We start from the raw sequence: 22668 nt of genomic DNA, 5'->3' as shown, positions 1-22668 counted from the left end.
TACTAAATATTATCCAAATAAATATTTAATTTCCAAAGCTCATAGATAACCCTCCAAGAAGATACTAAGACCAAGTGATGGGGCAACTAATTTTCTCTAGTGTAATTCCTAGCATCCTATAAATGTTGATTTTTGGTAAGATTTTCCAAAGAACTTCAAACGCCTGTCCACAATCTAAAGCTGGGGGAGCTGAGTCTTTGAAAGGTTAAAGGGCCTTTCCAAGATCAGTAAATAGCAAAGACAAATCTCCAAGCTCCATCTCTCCTCCCTTACTCCACCATCATGAGTCAGAAATAATCCTGCACCAGAGCTTTATCCCAAGGATTACAGAAATTATTTTGAAAGACTGCATAGGGGAAAAATACATAGATCTAAAGTTCTGACATGAATTCTAAATAAGATTTTAGAGAAGCAGAGTTTCAGTTCAATTCTCTGCTCCAGTTACAGTCTCTCTCCTAAAAATCAACTAAAAGAAACTCATTTCAAAACAACCAAGATGAATAAACAATCTTTTCAACACAGCAGCAAATCAGGTAGATGGATGTCTTAAAGATGTGAGTTCCAAGTTTCACATCTCATTACTGCCTACAGCCCTCCAGTCTCAATCCTGACAACAGCCAATAGCTTTTATGAATAAGCATGTTCTGGAAGAGATGCTGGACTACATGGCTGATAAACAGACAGATAAAACAGAACAGAAATACAAAATGTCAAACATCCATTTACCACAGGTACCAGCCCAGGAGCCTGCAGTAATGTTTATGCAGATAAGAAAACAAAGATCAAAAAGAAAGCTATGCAAATAGTTTGCTTCTATTATTTATTATATGATTTTGGCTTTGTAAATATAAATCAAATACAAATGTACAGCACTTTCAAGGAAATAAATTATATTAGATATCTATACATTAATATATTCCAGCAAACTAGTCTAAGGAAAAAATCTAGTCATAATTCAGTCAAGAATCTGTACAAAACCATACTATTAAATTTCTACGGTATGTGAAGAATAAAACAAGTTTAAGCAATACAGTTCTTCAAATCATATCAAAAGCAAAATGACTGCAAACTCCTAAAGCAATGTTACTAATTTATCATTGTTACAGCTTAAGAATGTAGCCACATCACATAAATTGCTTCTCCCTCATGTACTATCTTTGAATCACTCAATTTGGGAAAAAAAAAATCCAAGCTGTATTACAAGAGACTGCACTTTATAGCAGAGGAGGTAGCAGACGGTGAAACAAGAAATAATATAATGGCATGAAGAATTATATGCATTTTGCATTGGACTTATAATTTATATGATAAATAACAAGTTCACAAAAATTTGAGACAGGGATTGTTTTTCTTGAAGAAAAAAAAATCTGTTTGGTATAGGGTAGCTAGCTGAAAAACACATAGATTTTTCAGTAATTCTGAAAGGAAAGTAGTCAGTAACAGCTAAAATGTATCTCCTACTACAAAATGCCTTCCTAACCATTTTGGGATGTTACAAGGTGTACATCTACTTCTAATTAAAAACAGGATAAAGACATTCAGAATCCTAAACAACAGCTTTGCCTTCCCTGGATCTCATCCAAGAAGGACTAGCAGACTTCATCTTTTTTTTTTTTCTCTCATAATTAAAAAAATGCTGGATTCCTCTTCCACGCAATTATATATTTTTCTGCAAATCCCTATTTTCAAAGAACAAGAAGACAAAGGACAAGGGAAACATCAGGGCACTTTATTTCCTTCAGATAATTTATCACACTGATACAATTTTGGTACCCTAAATTCTATTTCTGCCACATTCATGACCTGCTCACTGCTCTTCTCCTTAGCCACAGTATCTGACTACTTCTCTGCTGAATTCAGTTTATTTTAGTCATTTTCCCACACAAAGAGCATTCTCAGTTGTCCAACTGATTTGCTATAAATTTTCATGGATTATAGACCACCTCCTTGACATCCTCCCCTTTCTTTCTTGTATCTTGTTTCCTCCAGTCGTGGGAAAGGGATACAGGATGTTTCATCTGTGCTCTGCTTGATTTTCTTGAAGATCCTTATTGCCTTTTTTTCCCCATTTGCCAGCATCTCAAAAAGCCCAAAGATTTTATAAAAACCAGTACCAATCAATAAACTATAAATATTCTTTTAAATCACCCCAAAACTGCTTTAAAAACTTAGTGAATATAGTAAACACAAATATGCTAATTAGAAGGAATAAAAAACAAACTGACTTATGTTTTTAAGTGGCCACAGCTAACAGTTAGAAGAAAGCAAGCAACAGAATCACATATTGGAAAGCAAATCTCATTATTTAAAAATGCAGTAGTTCTTTCTATTGGGAGTGTTTTAGCTGCTGTTTCAAGTAAGCTACATGAGGAAATGTGAGAAGTAACTCTATTGTCTCCATGTATTCAATTAAAAAAATCTGTATTTTTAATAATTTATGATCCTAGACAAGAAAGTTCTCTTCTCATTCTACTTTCCCTTGTTTCATTTTAGAAAAGGAAAAGCTTGTGTAAAATCTGTGCAACTATTTTTTGAGAAAGAATTACAACAGACTGCCTGACCTGATAAGCCCTCTGGAAGACTTGGCTAAAAGTCTAAGAAATAAAAAAGCTGAGCTGCAGGAAGATTGCACTGACTATTCTGGTACTAAGTCTCCTGTCACATGTGCCACTCCCATCTTTCTTAAGCAAAAATGACAATGCATGGCCAGTTGCTGACAGCCAGCTTCAACAGTACAGCAGATAAATTTGTTTAAGAAGGTCTGTCCTGCAGGTATGTCCAAGTTCACTTCCTGGCAGTGCTACAGGTTTCCTGTGACACCAGGAATGTTTCTTAACCATTAAAAAAATTTCTATCTATTTTCTTGAAATTTCATAAATCGTCCTCATTTTTTGTAAAATGGAAAAAAAATCAACATAAACTTGCTGGTTACTGAACTCTCCAGTCACTCTTGAACGATGGATTTTCAGATTCCATGAGTGAACACTCAGATTCAATGAGTGAACATTCCTGTTTAATTATACTAAGAAAGAAATCCAAGAGGGTGTTTCCAAGCATAGGATTCATGTTCAATAGCACAAGCACCCTCTGAGCTGCAGCCTGAAACCAGACAATTTCTGTAACAATACTCAGTTCTCTCAAAACTTTGAGGGCAGATCCAAATTGTATCACAGTGAATGCCTCAGCTTGTTGATGACAACAGAACTTCTGATGTCACAGCAAAAAGTAAAAAATGGGTTATGAGCAAATGTAAATTGAAACACATTTCACTTTTCCCAGACTTGAGACATTCACTCTGAATGAAAAAATAGCAGTACAGCACTGGTACGAGAATTGCTACCAAGATGAGTTTTCTCCTGGTGAAGATTTTAAAGGAAGCTATTTCTCTTGAGAAAAATGATGCAACTTCTCATGACATTCCTTCCCGAGTTATAGGCAGTTTCTCAATTTCAAAGTAACATTAATTTAGTTACTAAGTACAAAACTTGCTAGTTTTATTGTAGCACTTTCTTTAAAACTAATCTGGATATCAAAGTAGCAAGTGTTTTTCACTATTTCTAGAACCTAAGCACAATTCCATTTCCTGCTACTGTGGGGGTACCAGCAACTTGAAGTTCCAGCCATTTTTACTGAGCTATTAAACAATTTAGCATATTAAATCTGCTTGTCTTTTGCTTTTGCACTTGCCTTGACTGTTATCAATATCACTTTCTCTCCATCTCGTCTCTTCTTACTTCTGATTTTCTATTCTTCTAGTGCTAGAAGTATTGGCATATTATCTTTATCTCTTTCTGCCTTAGAAGCAGACCTATTCACAGAATGAAATGGAAGTGTATGCCTTAGCAACTGTTCCCCCTCTAATTTATACTCCAAATGCCTCGTAACACAGCAAAGTGCTGATACTGCTACTTTACAGGGAGGAAACTATGCCATAGAGAAGTATATTCAGAATCTGCAACAAGCACAAAAATGAGACTGGTAAATCATGGCAGCAACCTGATGAGTTACTCTCCTCAGCCCATGGCGGGCAGCCACAGCTCCTGGCTCACAATATTTCAGGTACAGCTCTCGTGAGGCTGCCAGTCATGTACCTGGCAGCAGGGCCATGCTGATGCTGCTAAATAAACTCAGATCACTGCATTTGGAAGAAACCACTCAACAAGGGTCACTCAGCAAACACCAGCCTAGCACTCAACACTGAGACAAGTCTCAGCCTCCATTTTGGGAGCTCTCAGCTATCCAAAGCACAGGGTACAGGAGTTTTGGCTCATATCTACATAGGAATTTTAGTGCTGACAGGATAAGCCAGTTTGGCCATATTTGCCCTACACAGTAAACGCATAGGAATTTTAGTGTGTCATCCCCACAGGGTAAGCCAGTTTGGCCATATTTGCCCTACACAGTAAACACTTAAAAGCAATAACAACACAACGTGTGTGATACAGACATCGTGTCAGGTTCCTCCATCTGAAATGCTCATGTTTAGATCCTACAGCCTGGCTTCCAATCCATACTTACCCAGACTGGCTGTGTGCTGTCATCCTCACACTAATACTGTGGGTTAAGTGGCTTTTTATACTCTTCCACAATCACCTCCCTCTAGACGTATTTGTAAAGATCATAAGAACCACAGGGATTGATCAAAGACACATTTACTGAATTTCTGGTGCATGACACAAAGCTACTCAAATATATGGGATTCTCCAGGGCTAAAGATGGAGAAGATAAGTAACAGCATAGTTTCAGCCTCTCTGTTGGAACACCAATGTTAACATCTAATTCACAACAAATCTAAATCCTAGCTTATTAATATAAGCAGATTGTAAATAAAAGTAATAAAGATTAGGTATTTTTACTGACTCAGCAAACAGATCTGCATGTTTCAACCAGATGCCTTCCCATTTAAGACACCTGTAAGGCCCACAAATACCAGTTCTTACTCAAAATCAAGCTCTAACTAGAAGAACTGACTCTGCTACATGGAATCTGGAGAATCTTTTAATTTGAAAAAAAACATTAAGTATCCTGAGCCTTTTTGTTGTGCTGAAGAGGAGTCCTAAAGAGAAATCTGTCCTTAGCTTGGGGCCACTAAAGCAGTGTTGGCTGCTTGAATCCTTGGAGGCAAGGGTCTCTAGCCTTTGGGATCAGCAACAAACCTCAGCTGAACAAGTTACAGGAATTAATTTAATGAAAACTGACCATATGACTGTTCTACTGCCTGAAAAGTTTGCTCTAATCCACTTCAGTTGATGGGGTAGAGAAAAGCAAACTAACTGGCCCAAGAGCTCTCACAGTACCTACAGCAGACATTCCTCTACAGTCAATTTTGAGAAAGCAAGGCAAGAGGAGTGGTAAGCACTCCATAGTGAGTGGCAGCTGGATAAGGTTATTAGTGTTTTTTCTGCAAACTGTCTTGGCAGGGGATCTTGTAGCCTTGAACATTTTTATGCCCACAGCACTTTGTAAGATTTGTTTTTCTTTTTTTTTTTCATTTTACTGTTGGAGAACCATTACACAAAAAGCTGAGTCCGAAAGGCCTAGTGAAGGTACCCAACTTCAACACAGCAAAGAACAGAGTGTGCAATTTAGGAACCCTGATAAGTGGTTTCTATGCTTTGCTCTCCGTGAGATCAAAATAATTATACTCAATAACTAACACTGTCCAGGCAATTCTGCTGAAAATAGTCCTGAGCACCTCCAGTTAGCTTACAGTCAATGCATTATTTTGGTGACTCTATGCAAAACAGAAACAGTCCCCATCACAAATTTCTACTACAGACAAAAATAACATAAGCACATTAAGCTGCTTTCCCCTGTCACCCCCGATGAACTTCATATGGCAACCAGACCAAAAGCCCCCGCTGAGCCCCCGAAGCTGAATGTGAAACGGAAATATCATAAGAAACCACTGCCAGCATCCCAGAACATGACTCACACTGCCTAAGTACCAAATCACTACATTTAGAAGATTCTTGTCTGGTTATTTTGTGTGGATAGATCAAGCACTCTGAAACTCCATTTGCTGAAGGAAGCAGACTGAGCGCCAGCTCTCCTAACTTGGTAGCTGCCTCCTGTGCTAGTAAACTTCAGGCAAGTCACTGCATATCTCTACACAACCATTTCCAAATGCAAAACTAATTACACTAATCCCTTTTCTGCAGCACTTAAACATCTATGTACAAAAATACTATCCAAAGAACTATTTATGTTATTAGAGCAAAGTAAAATACTGCATGGAAAGCCAGGGCCATGTCTCTTCTGTCAATCTATCCCTCCTGACAGAAATTACTACAAAATGTTGTTTAAAATTGATGGACCTTCCTGAGCAGAGTAAAATGGGGAACTACTAAGGGAGAACCACTGAAACAAGAGAAGATGTAAACTATCCTAAGGGCCAGATTTTCAAAGATGACTGAAAACAGACATGATGTCCATACATGATGAGATTTTCAGAACCAACATTTATTCAAAGTCCTGCTAACATCAACTGCAGCTAATTAGTGCTGCCTTTGCAGACAACTGCAACTTTAATCACTCTGATCATTGAAAATCTGACCCCAAGTAAACAAACTAAAACAACACTGTTAAATGTTGCTTGTATGATTATTGTGGAAAACTTCTTTAGACAGAAATGTGACTTTTAAACTGCAGTTTAGCAATCCATAAATGCTAATGAGATCATGTGCTGTTTAGTCTTGTGATAATTTTTCCCTATTAAAATCTTGTTCTTTTTTTAACCTAATAAGCACATCACTAGTCTAAGCATGTTCATTGCTCAAATTTTAAATTTACAGCTAAAATAAAGGGAGATTGCTTACCAATAACCAGAATTCTTTGAGACATGAATTCTTCATGTATATTCAAACTACTGGGCTACATATATGTTCTTTCACTTAAGACCAGTCTTTTATCTTTGCAATGAATAAGTATATAAGGTACTGACTGTGCCACTTTTGGTTTCCTCCCAACCACAGAAAAGAAAACTCACAAATTTTAAAAATTCTGAGGGAGAACAAAGTAATCAAAATAGAAAATGTTTATGTGAATGAACCATTTTTAAAAAGTTGTCTATTGGTAAATCAATTTTTTCTATTTTGAGGGCACTATTACAGTTCATCATAGTGACTTCAACAGCTACATCTGGTCACTAAGCACCTGAGGGCATGGAGTCTTCTCTAGAAACCATTCTAAGAGCACTAAGAGCATGTGGTGAAGCTACTGATGGAGCTACAGATAGCATCACCTCCAGTACCTCAACTATTTCTTAACAAGGTTTTGTGCTCTGGAGAAGCACTCTGTAGTGACAGAGGGAGATTCAACTCTAGCAGTCTGATAGCAAATTTTGACAGTCTCCAACTGACTTTGACAGTCTGTGTGGAAATGGCTGAACTGTTAAACCCCCCAGAAAACACACAATGAATAGCCTGAAGCATTTAAATGTGAGAATACAGAAGTAGACAACCACAACATAAAAGTATAAAATAACAAATTCTGCTTTAGAGGCAAAACACCAGCAATAACATTTTGAGTTTAAAGAAAACCTGCTCATTAAAAAGTAAAATTCTACCATGATTAGAGACAAAAAATGAAGAATGTTATTCATAAGAACATATGTGTCTCCTTCAAAAGTCTCTGAGGAAGTGGCCTTGATGAAAGCAGGAGCGGTAAACACCAAGCCCCAGACCTTAATGAGGCTAAGTGAGAATTCAAACTCTTTTACCCTTAAGCAGATATTCCATAACAGCTTTAATAAATGATACAGAAGGAGGAAAAAAAAAAGGTAAGAAGCCACATGGATCTTATTCTCATAATGTGCAGCATGTGGATGCTGGATGGCTTTCCTTGTTGAAGTATTCCTGATTTTTTTTCATAGGAAAAAGTCTACAGATGACAGAAAACTCCAACTAGACAGACACTAAAGTGGGTAAGATACCTGTCTGTCTCAGAGCACTGACAGATGGGGCTTCAACTCTTTCACTTACATACAACAGGCTGGCTGCTGTCACAAGGGCTTGTGACGGCATTTTCACTGAGTTCGATACAGAAGAAATAGGTAAAATTATTTAAGCTGGGTTACACAGAAAAATTCTTTCCAAAAACAAGGCCAAGCCTTTGAACAGACAAAACTTAAAAGAACAGCAGTTTTCAGAAGCCCATACATTGTCATAAAATTTTCAGTTGCATAAGTACATAGTACATTATTTACTATTTTTACTAGAAATGAAGTTATGTAAAAAGAACTACTAACAATAAGAAACACCAGTGTTAATATGTAAATTCGAAGATATCTTCAAAGTATTTTTTTCCATTTCTAGAAAACCAAAGAAACCCCAAACCTCTTTTTGTGAACAATCTATTTGACTTGGGTATGATTTCACTCACAAGTACTAGTCAAAAGCATTTTTCTTGAAATCATTTTCAAAATGAAAACTGTTTTTCCATCTACTTCTAATATCTTTGTCTAATGGGGTATATATGCACTGTGGATGAAGCATCTCTAAACAGACAAGTTATTTTTGGAAGAACACTGCGACAGTTCTTGTCAATATTAGAATGTTATGGTTATGCAGTATGGTCTAATACTGGATTATTTTGATCTCCTCTGGAAATCCATTCCAGGTTAATATTGACTATTATTATCAATCAGTTGATAGAGCAAGCTTGCAGCTTTGAAGTTCATATTTCTGCAAAATACTCTCCACAACAGGATGTGGCTTGTGTTCTTTTTCACCTACCTCTTACTCTACAGTAACAAACAGCAAATGCTTCCTACTGTAATTTAAGCAGGATTCTGAGAGATTGAGTGGTAAATGATAAAATGTGCCTTTGTATGTAGAAGAGAAACATTTCTGTGCCAGCAGATGATTGCCATGTGCAGATCTGTGATTGCCTAAGTCCTTTTGACATCACCACAAAAATTGGCTCCCACTCCTTTGTTGACACACATGTAAAATCCATGCCTGATAACCTTGTAAAAGTATATACAGTTTAACTACAATACAAACAAGCATTATTTCTCCTACCAATGAATTATAACCATTCCTGCTGCACAATATATCATATGTTTAACAGTGCACACTACTCAGCAACTTAACCTATTTCATAAACTCTGAAAACCTACCTCTTCTATGAATGCTATTACTGAATATGCCACTTCATATTTTTTCTGTACTGTATCATGCCACACTATACTTATTCATGCACAAATACCAAATGTAATTTGGAGCAGGGATTTTTCCTAACTTTTTTTATCCTGTGCTGTTATTTCACAAGTTTCCAAGTACATATGCATTACTATTTAAATAAACAACAGTAACAAAATCCAGATGAAATTTTACAGAAATATAGGCACTCAGAATGTAATTAGCCAAACTGGAATTCAGCCAGGGCAACATCACTACTCTTGTGGAAAACACCAACAGATCATACAAATGGCTTGAATGGGTCAAAATTGTAAGTACATAAATATACACTTTAAATTCCCAAACCCAATACACCATCATCTATCACCTTCTGATTATCCAGCATAGCTATCAAAAGTGCCAGAGACTCATTAGCAAACACCTTCTCAAAGCTACCTCCACTGCAGCCTGCTGTAGTCTGAGAGGCAGGAAGTGAAGGTCATCATTTAAATTCAAGGCAAAGCGACTGTAAACCAGCGCTTCTGCCCGATGTGGGGTTCCTGCCACAGCGCTCTCCACCCGCTCTAGCAGCTCAGTTAATTTCATTAATTCAGTGGAACTCGGAGGAAACGTTGGAAACCGGGGCTTTTTGTTTCTTAAATTTAGCAACGTACATGTGAAAAGGTTTGATACCCACTGCAATATTGCACTTCATGTATTGTTTGATAATCATCTGGTCACCACACCCACCAGAGCGGGCTGAGCTCAAGGGATGCTTGTTTGCTCTCTTGCCAGGACTTCAGCCTTCTTTTACACCCTGTCCTTTGACAGCTCCTAAACTGCAATTCAGGCACCCAAACCCACTTTTAAGAGGCATCTTCAGCTCTTCAAAACCTGAAAATATGTTGCATTAACACTGGCACTTTGCTTTTATTGTCACTGAATTCTCATTTTCCTTTGACATGCTGCTGACTTCAGCACCTTCCTTTCTTCAAGCTCACCCAGTTGCCTTCCATGACTGAATTCCCTATTTACTGGTAAAGAAATACACAGTGAGGACACAGCACATTCATCTGAGTTTGCAGCCCTTTCAATGTTCTTCCAAACAAAAGAGAGCAAAAGTATCAGACCCCTATAAAAAGTGTCTCACTGAGGTCTTACTCAGCAGGGGGATGGCATTTGTTAAACCTTCAGTCAAATTCCTCCTCTACTGTTGGACTCCATGTTCACATATATCATAACATTACTTCAAAAAATTAATGACATCCCAGAATGCCCAGATGAAAGTATAACAAGAAGTTGTACCAAAATTGTAGTAAACTCACATAATAAAGCAGAGGAACTATTGGAAGTCAGAAAGTGAAACCACTGAAAAACTCACTAATTAAGAAAACACCAAATAAGATGAACATCTGACCCTCTCCTCTGTTTGGAGTCTCTCTGCTGAAGGTACAGGGAGATACTTAACATGATCACAACTTCTCATCTGATGAAGCTTTCAGTGTAGATCAGTAAAGCACAAGGAAATAGGCCAAGGGATCCAGACACAAACAGATGGAATTGGCATGTCTGCATTCTGAGCCTTCATGGAACAAGAGGGAAATACAGTTCCCATCTTCTTATGAAATGCGACTTTCTTGTTCCACCTGCACTCAGACAGACAGCTACCTCACAAGAGCATGAACTTCTCTTTTCATCTCTGCAGGGAAATAACTCAAAAGCAAATGGGTGACGCTTTAAAAACCTCTGGTGCCAAGTGCATCACTGCCAAGAATTTACCATCTCTCTCTGGACAAGATACTTGCCTATTGCATACCAAGAGGAGATTGATTTGATTGTAAGTAGCTCCCTCTAAGAAAATACAGGACACTTAAAGGCACACAAAATTTTCCTCTGCTTTTCACTGCCACGTATTAACTGCTGCTACACTTATTTCCCTTTTTATGTATTTAGTTTATTGGATTTCTATAGCTGCAGCATTTAAGTCAAAGGTGTTAAGTTTTCTGCTTGATGTTGACATAAAATACAAACTTCTCCCACTTTCTTTCACATCATTATACCTACAGAATAAGCCATTTTCAGAGTAATATTTAAATTCAGAAAGTTATTTGGGGTTATAATTTTAAAATGTGGCTTTCATTTTCATGCTCACAAACTATGTCTGTTATGAAAATATTTCATACAAGCTGCTGCCCTAATTAGATGACTTAATGTTACAAAACTCTGTATTTAAAAGTAAAAGAACTGCCAAAGAATATCAAAATCAGATTTTTCCTTTGTTTGCTATGATGTGCTTTTTTCAACTTATATTATGTACAGAACAAAAAAGAGTTGAGTGATAAGACCATGAATTCACATTGTATTTTCCTTTATAATGCTCATCAGTTAACTGGGGTGTTCATGGTTTGTTTGCTTTTTGTTTTTTTCTTTTTTCTTTTCAAAAGTGTCATTTAGAAGCCAATAACCCAAAGTGTATTGCTGAACACTTTAACAGTGTCCAATAGGTAGATGACCTAGCTGCACAGTGATTAAATGATTTAACTGCTAGATCAATGAATGCAGCATGAATTAAAATGGCTGCAAGCTTTTCCAGGCATAAGATGAGACCTAAAAAAAAAAAAAAAAAAAAAAGGGACCTTACTTTTTATTTCACATTTCAAAGAAAATGTAACCACTTCTTCTAAAAAGAAAAAAACGCATGTTTTCCTGACAGAAATAACACAGCTTTTTTTTCTCATATATAGTGACTAATCCATATATTTTAATTGTCAAAGATCTGACTACATTTTGCCATTCTCATACTGAATAACCTCACTCAAGAAAAAAAGCAGTCTCTGCTCAGGAAACATAATGGTGTTAGGATCTGGTCCAAAGTGAACTGTTATCTCACGCGTGAAGATAATGAATGTTAATTTAAAATAATGTTCTTTCAACTCCAGGATTTTTTTCATACAATCAATCAGGCCTGAAAGTGTGTGCGTGTGCGCTCTCTCTCGCATGCACTCTCTCTGTCACTCACCCATAAACACTTCATTTTATATTCTCATTCCCAGAGATTCAGGAGAAAATTTTCTGCAGGTGTAAACTAATATTGCTCCTCTAAAGTCAACAGAGCTGCACCAAATGACATTAGCAAAGTCAGTGGTGCTGTCTCCTGTGACAAGGGTACACCTCGATTTCCACTTAATGTGCATCTCACAACAAACTCTCCTCCCTTTCTTCTTTTCACTTGTGCAATTCCCAGCTCTTACTGGTACTAAGCAGACAACCACTACAGCCTTTCACTAACTCACCCCTCAAGGTCTCTCATCTCCATCAAACCCCTCAGAGAAGCAGGGGTAACATGGCTCTTTCCTGCAACCTCGGAAGAAGCTCTTGGAAAATGTGCAAAGAGAAAGAGCACTGCAGTAGGAGGCTGCAAGGCATGAGGAAAGGACAGAACAGATTTGACCTAAAAAGCAGTAGGTTTTAACATTACAGCTAAAATATTCAATTACAGGAAAGAGAAATTAAAACATTCAAAAAATGGAACAAACAAAACTTCTACATGTGTAAAAACAGGAGCCATAATCTAAATTACTATTGTTTGGAATAGTATGGAAAACTAGTATTCTGTAGCTTTCTACCTCAGAAAATTGCCTCATTTTTGACACTTTTTAGGAGACATCTGATGCTGGAAACAAGACTCTGGATTACATGACATGCTAGTTTGATCAAGAAAGGCAGTTCTCCTGGAAGAAGAGCCAAGTGGAAATTTGGACACCATTCCTTCCCACTGGCCCAGGAAATACTGCAACTGCTTATCCACTAACTTGGCAGAGCAAACCATGCTCAGCTCCTCACTCCTTGGTGCACCTGCACTCCAAGAATCTGCGCCGCCACAGAGCTTTAGCTGATGTTTATTGGTATTTCCTGTGCCTGTGTGAGGAACAAAAGTCCTTCCATTTTATTGAAAGCTCCATGTTTTCAGGAATTAGTGCTACAACTTAGGCTAATACTTGGTTGACTGGAAAATGGGTTATTTTTATGCTATTTTTTACAACTATTGAGAAAAAGAATATCAGCATGAAAAAAAAAAAAAACCAAACCAATAAAACTGGCTCCTAGAGATGATTGACTCTTAACCTGCACTTCCTAAAAGGTGCAAGTTCAGTAACAAGAAAAAATTTCATGTCTGGAACCAGAGAGAAGTTAGGAGTATGCTTCCAATTAGGAGATTTACAAAGAAGCCTTCTGGGAGCCAGCAGAGCGGAAAGTGTGCAGGAAAAGGAAGAATCTTTTTCTTACAACACATATTCCCTGTAAGTCTATTTTTTTATTTCAGGTCAGTGTAAGCACAAGATTAACAACCAACCAACCAACCAACCAATATTTTAATATGACAGCTTTTAAACAGCCTGATATTCCATTCCAGTCAGACTGCTAAGAGGTCCAACACCTTGAGTTATCTGTTAGCAAAATGTACACCCCTTCTCACTGTTCCTCATATTCTACCATGACCAAGAGGTTTTAAGAAAGCTATTTTTATTTGGGAAAAAAATTAAAATTTGCTTCTTCTTCTTTTTTTTTAATATTAGAGCCAATGCCAAATTATTCAGTGTGCCATATTGTATTCAAATGTCAGCTTGCATGTGACAACTGACACTGAAGCTTCCTGAGATAAGTCAATGCAGCCGGTTCTTAAGAACGTCCTAAATTCTCAACTATACTTACGTGAAGCTAAAAATAGTGTCAATCTAGTTCCTGGGAAAACAAATAATAACAATTCTTTGCTTTTAATTAAAAATAAAGTTTTCTGCAATTTTGAATGTTTAACGAAGCAGGAATAGGAGCACATTGTGAGGAGAACATTATCCCTCTAAACAATTTGTTGCATGTAACAAAAATGATTATCTAGATTTGCCTACTGTTTGCAGGTAAATTATAACAACAGGATGACTCAAGATAAATTTCAGAATTCAGGTTTTTAATTTATGTTCTATGATAAAAAAAAAATTGATTACTTAACCTGCTTGCACATTCATAATTTCCATAATTTTGAAACTATGTTAAAATACACAGTTCCCTGACATACCTGTTTCCTAGCTTTCTTGATGTAAGAATAAACCTTTCTTCTCATAATGGTATTGTCTTTTCCAGTAGAGATTTCTTCTTTCACCATTTTCTTTATCTATAATTAAGGTTTTCTATAACACACAGGATTTAAGATATACAGAAAATGGCAGAAACCACTAACAGAAAAATATTATCCATGTTTTCTCTGCTCTTTTCCAAAGCACTGTAAACTCCTTCAAAGACTAATGTACATGTAGGAAAAGTGCCTTAACTTCAATGGAAACAAACATTAATGTAAAATTTAGCATGTGCAAAAAAACCAAGTCATACTGTGGATATTGAAAAGGCATAAAAATGCCCAGGTAACACTGCTATACAACTCCATAGAAGAACCAAAAATACAGTATCACATAAAATTATATTGGCACAACTAATTTTGACTGTATTCTTCCTTGAATATTGGAGTCATACGTAAGGTTTTAATTTTTAAAACTATTTTGTGGAACTAAACTTATTCATCAGTATGCTCCAAGACCTATGCATTTTCATGCCTGTGGGAAACAAGTGCTTATATGATCAAGGTCTCCATCATTATATTAATATTAATCTATGGGTAACAATGAATTTTCTGCAGTGAATATCAATTTTCATCAGTGAACAATCAGTGACTGTGTGGCCTGTGATTACATTTTATGAAATAGCAATTCTTTTGTTTTGATTTTGTACAATTTTGAACCTGGATCCTAGTAATTGCTTGGGGGAAGGAGACTGTGCATAAACTCTGGTTTTCAGCTTGTCTCTGAAGTCAATGACAGCTCATAAGACACTGATCACAAAATTAACAACTGACCAGAAGGAAAACTGGAGAAACCCTGTTCCATTCTGAGGCACAATTTCCACTTTAATTTGTGCATATGAATGCACACACTGCAGTGTTATGCAAGGCATAGACTCTGTCCTCTTTGGAAGTTTTCTTTTACTAGCAATGACACCAAGAAAATAGTAATAAGGCACAAGCAGCCAGTGCAGACTTGGCTGGTGCTTGGTTTCTGGCTTGAGAAGCATCTGTAATTGCAAACAGATATCTGTAGAGTGACATCCTCTCTTACTGAATGCATAAATGTTGTGGGAGACTTAACAGAAAATGATAGCATGCTAAGAAAGATAAAGCTCTCTGATCAGTCTCTCAGATCTTAAAGATTTGTTGAGCAATAAACATATCTTACATACTTTTATTTTCTTTTTTCACTGTGTACTATTTCTAGCTACTTTGGGATTCTGCTAATCATTTTCTCTCAACTCCATTTTGTTTCACTTCATTTCTTTTCCAGAAGGTTCAAATAAAACCTAAGGTTGACAGACAAGAATTGCTCTGCTAAAATTAGTGAACTAAGTGCCATGTCCCATGAGTCACAGCACGCAACTCCCATCCAGCTCTCTTTAAAAGACCAGATAACAATGCCATGCCCTAAGTGCATGGGATCAAAGTACAAATACCCACTTGCCAAAACACAGCTTTGGAGTATTACACCTACTAGCAGAGTCCTGTGCTCTGTAACCAAAACATTGTTAAGTCAGCTGCATTAAAACCATCGATTTGAATATAATGCAAGCTGGTTTATATTTAACATAGTAACAAACACTGGAAAAATGAGAGGTGAGAAGGAATATGTTTAACTCTTCTTCTTCAAAATTACTGTATGTCAAATCAATAGTATCCTTAAGACAGTGAGCCCAGTTCTTTGCACACAAAAAATACAATTTCCACAAAAACGGTGAATAGGATATTACTGCTATTTTTGTTGGCATGTTTAAATTAATTTTTTAATGAGTAAGTGGATTTTGTATTTTAAATTTCAGTGTGTCTGGTGTTAAAATTATTTATTATGAATTAGTTTTATATGATAGTATAAGTGAAAGTTGTATGAAGACTCATAATCATGAATTCACAATGTTTTATTCTGCAATTATTTAATCCTGGAATTTAAAACTAAATACAGTGTAAAGTTACATGCAAAGATATCCTGAATGTTAGTAAGTACACCAATTATATTTTTAATACATTTCTAATTTTGAAATTACAAATACTACTGCCTTTTTATCAATAACATACTTTAAACTCAAACTTCATTTCTCTGTATTTTCATAACAGACACCTTTTGCATTCTAGTGAAGTGCAAAATGAGAGACTGGAAGAAAATAAAAACCAGTCTTTTTGTACATAAAATTCTCAATAGCTACACTTTGGATTTATCTGCATGGTACAGCCACAGGATCAAGCTCTGATGGGATATTACCAAAGCTGGCTAAAATTAGACACCATGAGCTTTAACTTGGGTTCATGGACATGTCAGTATGTATCAACACTGTGCCTGCTGTAGCCTGCCCACAGGACTAAAAGATCCTGGTCATTTCAGGGACAAAATAAGAGAAGAAATAAATATGAATGAAATCTTACTAAAATGCTAGGTTTACCCCTTTGTTTTCCCTATATAATCCAATATTCACAGCATGATAGAAATAAATCAAAACAGAGAGTTCAGGCTTTCTCAGATTACTAGATGGCAGACATTGGTTTAAAGAGATGATACAATTATGTTTAAATACTACAACTGAAAATGTGGTGAAAAAAATGGGCTCAATCCAGCCCAGGTGTTTCTGGGAGCTGCATGTGGAGAAGCCCTGGAAATCAGACAACCTCATGTGCCACAGGAGCTCACCTGTGCAGGCTTGAGGCCACAGTGTTTGTTGTACTGTACACAGCCACTCTGTGTCCATCGGTTACCTCCACTGCACCCAGGAATGAAGGGGTCTGTGTGGTTTCCACATTTGTTTTGCATTTCATATGCTCTCAGCAGTAACAAATAAAGAAATTCCTGAAAAATGGAGTCATTACGTCATCTTATAAACTACCTACTTTGCAGGCTGTACTCTCGCCACTAGAAGATTAAACCTTAGAACAATAACCCAATTATGAGCTAAATTTACATTCAACTGATGAAAAATGATCCAGAACCTGACAAGAATAATCTTTGTTCACAATGTTTAGCACAAGCAACACTGACAGCCTAAAATGTATGAGCTATATAAAAGATGACATATGCTGCACTGCCCAGCTACCAAGGGCACCATGCTCCAGGTACTACACACATAATGTGGGAGTGCTCACCACATCCTGAGACTAAACAAACCCAACAAAAACCAAGGCACAAAACCCTCGGCAGACAAAGAACATGATCCGACATTACCTCCTGAACAATCAGGGCAAGAAGGATGGCTAAACAAAGTCCTATTATATGGAAGGAAAACTGCTGCAATTAATAAAATCAGTGGTCAGGGTTTTAAACAAATTTATATATTTTCTGGATAAATATGAGAAAAAGAATTGCTCCAACAATTCTGATCTAACTTTTGAAAAAATATCCAAACTCTACTTCATTTAGGAAAATAAAATCTTGTGTGCATTTCGTCGGTAATTTTAAACAATTCCACATTTTACGAACCAAGTTCATCACTGGAGTGAGGCACATATACTTTGCCGATTAATTTTGTTTATAATTTTAGTTAACATTTGTAACAACCTGCATCACGGGTAAAAGACATCCTTTAGTGACACTTATGCTAATCTGGATCTAGCTAAAAAGTCATTTAAGAAATTTCCTGAAGACATCTTCATCATCACCTTGTCCCTTTTTCAGAACTTTTAGCCTGGACTGATTCCCACTGCCTGAAGTCTTCACACACTTCCAGAGATAAATGCTCTGAAAGACTGTGGAAGGCAGTTCCTATGAAAATTAGTTACAGGTATGTCCAGAATTTGTGAACTTTAGCTGCCTGAAATTGGATCCTCAATTTCAAAACATGTCTCCTAATTCTAAAATTCCCCCTCATTCTCAAACTGTGTGAAATGAAACAATTTGCTAGCTAACTAGATAAGGCAGGCATCTACAGAGACGTTTAAATGCCTAAAATTGAGAAAACATCATCAATGTTATCTTTTATCTATTTCCTCTTGAGGTATCTTATTCTAAGCCAGCAACTGCAGATGGCACAGTTCAGTGGTCCCCAGGCTGTGGTACACAACAGTCTAGATGGAGCCTGAGCCACTTAAAGGTGAGTTTGAGGCCAAATTCATGGTCCATCTGCTCAGGGAGCACCACACCACTAACAGCACCCAGTACGTTTTATTTATGTGCAGGCAGAAATACCAAGCACACTTCACAGCTTTTCACTGTCTCACTTGCTGCTGAGATGACCTTAGGCCAAAAAGCACGACCCAGGCTCTTCTGCTGCAGAAGCCTCAGGTCGTGCTGAACAGTCCCTTCTCCTCTCTGCTCCAAGGCAGGGAAACCAGGACACTTGAACAGCGGATGCCCACAGAATTCCTACTGCCTGCAAACAGTAAGGACACACAGCACACGAACTACCAGTCACACATCGTGTGCACAGCAATTCCAGCCATTGAATTCTTGTCACTCCAATAGTGCTCACTTCTTCCCTGTAAAGTTATGAAGCATTGCTCTGCCTCATACTACAGAAGGACTACGTCAAACTATTAAGAATTTTGGTTTCTGGCGAACAAACTCAATTAGTTTTTTTTACATTTATATTTAATAGTTGCCAACTGCTTGCTTAGATTTAAAAACCAAAACAAACACCTTCAGAGGTGAACTACCCGTAAAATTTTTGCTACAAAGCTTCAAACTGTTGAAGAGTATCTTCTACCACATCACCAAAGTTTTAAGACCCGCTCCCAACATCCACAGACTCCCAACTCCCCTTACAAAGTTGACTTCAACACAAGACAATTTCCATCACACTATCCAGTTCATGAGGTGGAGAGGAAGATCATTTTTCTCACTCAGACCTTTGCTACTGAACCCGATACCAAGCATTCGTTGCAGAGACCACCATCCATAGCACAACCAACAGAAGCATCAACACAGTCACTTTTTCCCCCACTCACTAAAACCAAACTCACCATCAGCAAGATAAAGTGCTCTCTGTTGAACTACTTACCCATGAACCATTCCCTTCCCTCCCTTCCCCATACAACTATCTGGTCAAAGCACAGAGGGTTTGTTTAGGCATGGAAAAGCTGGCATTTTAAGGCCATAAATCCACAGTGGAAATTAATTAATGCCATAAATCCCATAAAAGTGGAAATTATTTTGTGGGCACTTCCACTTTTATATAAAACATTAGTCAGCAAACATTTGACTTCCCTAAAGACTTTCTGTAGCACATTCAAGAGTGGTTGATAATTAAAAAAAAAAAAGTGGAGAGATGCCAGGTCCTTCATACTGAAGGATGAGGAACTCGAGCAAACCCAAAGGAGTGCAACCTGAACCACAAACTGGCATTTCCCCTCCCATTTTCCCTCTCCTCACACCTGCCTCAGCATTCACCCCTAAAGAATTAAACAATTTCCTACAAAAGAGAAATGGAAAAAAATCAGCGCTAAGTAGGACAAGAAAGCATTTTCCACTCTTTTTCTTTTGCACTGCAATAAGGTCTTCTTAAAACTACAACAAATAGAATTATTCCAACAATACAGAGACCATGCCAGATAATTCCAGGTTAAATTATAAAATCAAACAGCACCAAATTAAAGTTTTTTCACTCCTTTATCTCTTCACAAACCACCCCATCTCCAGCATCTGTAAAGTTCACAGAAGACCAAAAACAAATTCCCAAAGCCTGCTGGTTTCCGGATAAGCCCCAAAAAACACACAAAGTTTCCCAAATCCTTAACATGAGCATTTTATAGGGGGGCTGTTGTCTGGAAGACACAGAAGGTCAGGAAAGCGCACGGAAGCTCCCCATCATCCTTACCACGGGCACTCCCACACCTACACTTCCATCCTTTCCCCGAAAAAAAGAGACAGGCCTCTGAGCAGCCCCGAGGAAGGGGAGAAGGCGAACACCCCACAAAGTGCACCGAGGGCAGTTATCTGCAGACACGGCTTCGGGGGTGCACACACACAAAGATCCCCAGACCGCAAACAAAAGCGAGCCCGTCGCCAGTTCGCATTCCCCGAACCGCCGAGTCCGGCACAGCCCCGGGTGGGCCCCTCCCGGCGCTGCCCCGGAGGCCGCGGGGAGCCGGGGGGGCAGAGCGCAGAAATCGCCCTCTTTACTCCCCGGGCCCTGCCCCAGAGCACACGGGAGAGGCGAGGAAGCCCCCGGGGCTGTGCCGGGGGGCAAGGCGATGCCGGGCCCCGGTGCCCCGCCGGACGGCGAGGCCGTCCCGGCCGCGGGGGTGGCACCGCCTGCAGCCGCTGGCGGAGGAGGGCTGGGGCTTTGAGTTCACCATTTCCCCGTCCCCTCCCCTGCCCCCCGCGGGCACGACAGCCATGGCCCCTCGCCCGGCCTGCGGGAGCCCCGCCGTCTCTCTCCTGTGGAGCCTCGGCGCTGTCGAGCAGCTGCCATTACTCGGGCCAAGACCCGTCCTCCAAGCAGGCATCCCCCTCCCCAGCGAGGAAATGCGGCGGCGGCGGGGGTGTGTGAGCGAAAGGAAAGCGGGGGAGAGTGGGGAGCAAAGCGGTGGCCCCGCGTGCGGGATAGAGCGGGCCCGGGGGTTGACGGGGCTGAGGCCGGGCTGCACCACACCCTGCCCGGCCTCGCCTCTCACGCGAGTCCCCGGCTCCCCCGCGCCTTGCAGGCCCGCGCGGAGCGCTGGAAGCGGCGATTCTCTCCGGAGCGCCCCTCTCCCCACCCCACCTCCTCCCGCCCCGGCCCCGGGGCTGGCTGCAACTCGGCACGGGGGCGCGGGGGACCCGCCGCCGCCTCCCTGCCGAAATTCGACCGGGGAAGATGTGGGGACAAAAATAATCGCCGTTAATAATCACACGCGCTCCGCCGCCGTCCCCTTCTTCTCCTCGGTTTCCAAGCGGGCTGCCAGATAATCCTGCCCACTCCGAAAAATGAAATAATAATAATAATAAAAAAATCCCGCCTTCCATCTCCCCCCCGCAGCCCCACACATTTTATTATTAAGTATAATTGCTCCCCCCTCCTCATACGGCACCCCGCGGGGAAGGATTGCCCCCTCCCCTGGTGCCCAGCCCTTCCCCTGTCCCCTCTCCCCCATCTCCTTGGAACAGTGTGTACATGATTTTGTAGTTTTTTTAAGGCGCCATGTTTATAATCCTCCATCATATTAAAAAAAAAAAAAAAAATCCACCCAGCATGAGACACGGCGTCTCTCGCACCCCAAAGCCAGGGAGGCAGACACAGAAATATCCACAGGGCTGTAAATTCACCCCCCCCTCCCGCACACACACCCCTCCTCCCCAGACTTAAAAGTCTCTCTCACCTTGTGCTGCTGGCGCTGCTTCTGCTGCTGCAGGGGGGGAGAAGTTAAGCCAGGGGAAACTTTTCAATCCCTTCCCCAGGCCGCTGCTGCCTCCTCCTTCCACATATTTTTCCCCTCAGAGTTTTATTGTGTCTGAATTTTCTCTCTCTCTCTCTCCTCTTCTGTCTGTCCACAGTTCAGGTTTCTGGGGTAAACAGGGTTTAGGATGGTGCTAGGGATATTTGGGAGAAGGAGAACTCTAGTGGTCTCTGCTGGAGTTGCTGTTTGTTTCTTTTATTATTTTTTTTTAATAATACATTTGAAACGGATCTTTAACTATTTATTATGTATGTATTTTGTCATACTCTTAGGTCTGGACCCTTTCTTGTTGCAGAGGGAAAATATGGTGCTTATCCAGCCGTGCTACATGAAAATTTCTCCTATCATGAAGTCTAACTTGGAGAAATGACAGATAATGTTTTTGAAAGTAGACACTCACCTTGAGCAACAGAAACTAAAACACAGAGAATCAACGGTCTGTCTCAGAGCTGTCAGTACATCCTCAGCTGTAGATCACAGAAGAATAATTTAAATTGGAAGAGACCTTTTGATCACTGAGTCCAGCTGTTAGCCATACTTGCACTGCAGGGCAAGGAAATACATATTAATACAAAATACATAACTTGATAGGAACATATATATATGTATGTATGTATGTAGCAAGAAAACATAAATTTTCTATTTTTTAATGGACTGCGAGATAAATATTAATAAATGTCTATTGAAATATATCCTAAAGTTTCTGAAATTCTTCAGCAATTATTAAATGGGTAAGTAACACTTCACAATTAATTAACTTGACTAGAATTTTACTTTTATTAAAATAAACTGTAAGCTTAGTTCTATAAACATTATGCATGTTAAAAATTTAGTCATATGAGTAGTCATCAATATTACTGAAATAGCAGAAGGAAATAGTAGTGCTAATATTGAAAAAGAAGCATCCACTGTGCCATGTTGGTAAAAAATTAGTTTGCACACTGAAAAGTGGAAGTTTCTCCAGTATGTCCAGTAAATAAGATTTCTAGTAGTGTCTAAACCCAGTTTCTTTGAGACTGCTGCATCAGGACATTACATCCACTTCTAAAATTAAATGCAAATAATGGTTAGTTGCACAGCTGTGATAAAGTCTTA

The 22668-nt window shown here is 39.0% G+C and overlaps 2 protein-coding genes across 4 annotated transcripts in view; one reads left to right on the top strand and one right to left on the bottom strand.

Moving 5' to 3' along the window:
• Positions 1-21694, bottom strand: part of ZMYND11 (zinc finger MYND-type containing 11) — a 104387-nt gene extending 82693 nt beyond the window's left edge. For all 3 annotated transcript variants that reach the window (XM_041486952.1, XM_041486961.1, XM_041486971.1), the window contains exon 1: positions 21496-21694. The gene's annotated coding sequence lies outside the window, so the exon portion shown is untranslated. The remainder of the gene's footprint in view (positions 1-21495) is intronic.
• Positions 4021-22162, top strand: LOC121365062 (collagen alpha-1(I) chain-like). The gene is made up of 4 exons (XM_041488949.1): positions 4021-4059; positions 5998-6090; positions 19938-20679; positions 21846-22162. The coding sequence occupies exons 1-4, from the start codon at positions 4021-4023 to the stop codon at positions 21941-21943; spliced, it is 972 nt and encodes a 323-aa protein (XP_041344883.1). The 3' UTR covers positions 21944-22162.
• Positions 22163-22668: the final 506 nt, after the last annotated feature.

The sequence above is a fragment of the Pyrgilauda ruficollis genome, unplaced genomic scaffold (assembly GCF_017590135.1).
Source record: "Pyrgilauda ruficollis isolate IOZ18807 unplaced genomic scaffold, ASM1759013v1 scaffold12, whole genome shotgun sequence".
NCBI classification, from domain to species: domain Eukaryota; kingdom Metazoa; phylum Chordata; class Aves; order Passeriformes; family Passeridae; genus Pyrgilauda; species Pyrgilauda ruficollis.
Note: the sequence above shows the minus strand (reverse complement) of the source record. Positions and strands in the feature narration are given on the sequence as shown.

Bases quoted from the DNA above. Each gene is read 5' to 3' on its own strand.
- LOC121365062 (XM_041488949.1), top strand. From the start codon at position 4,021: ATGGCGGGCAGCCACAGCTCCTGGCTCACAATATTTCAG. The intron at 6,091-19,937 runs GCAAGTCACTGC...CCTTAACATGAG, and splicing joins CCTGTGCTAGTAAACTTCAG to CATTTTATAGGGGGGCTGTT. The intron at 20,680-21,845 runs GTGTGTGAGCGA...TCATACTCTTAG, and splicing joins GAAATGCGGCGGCGGCGGGG to GTCTGGACCCTTTCTTGTTG.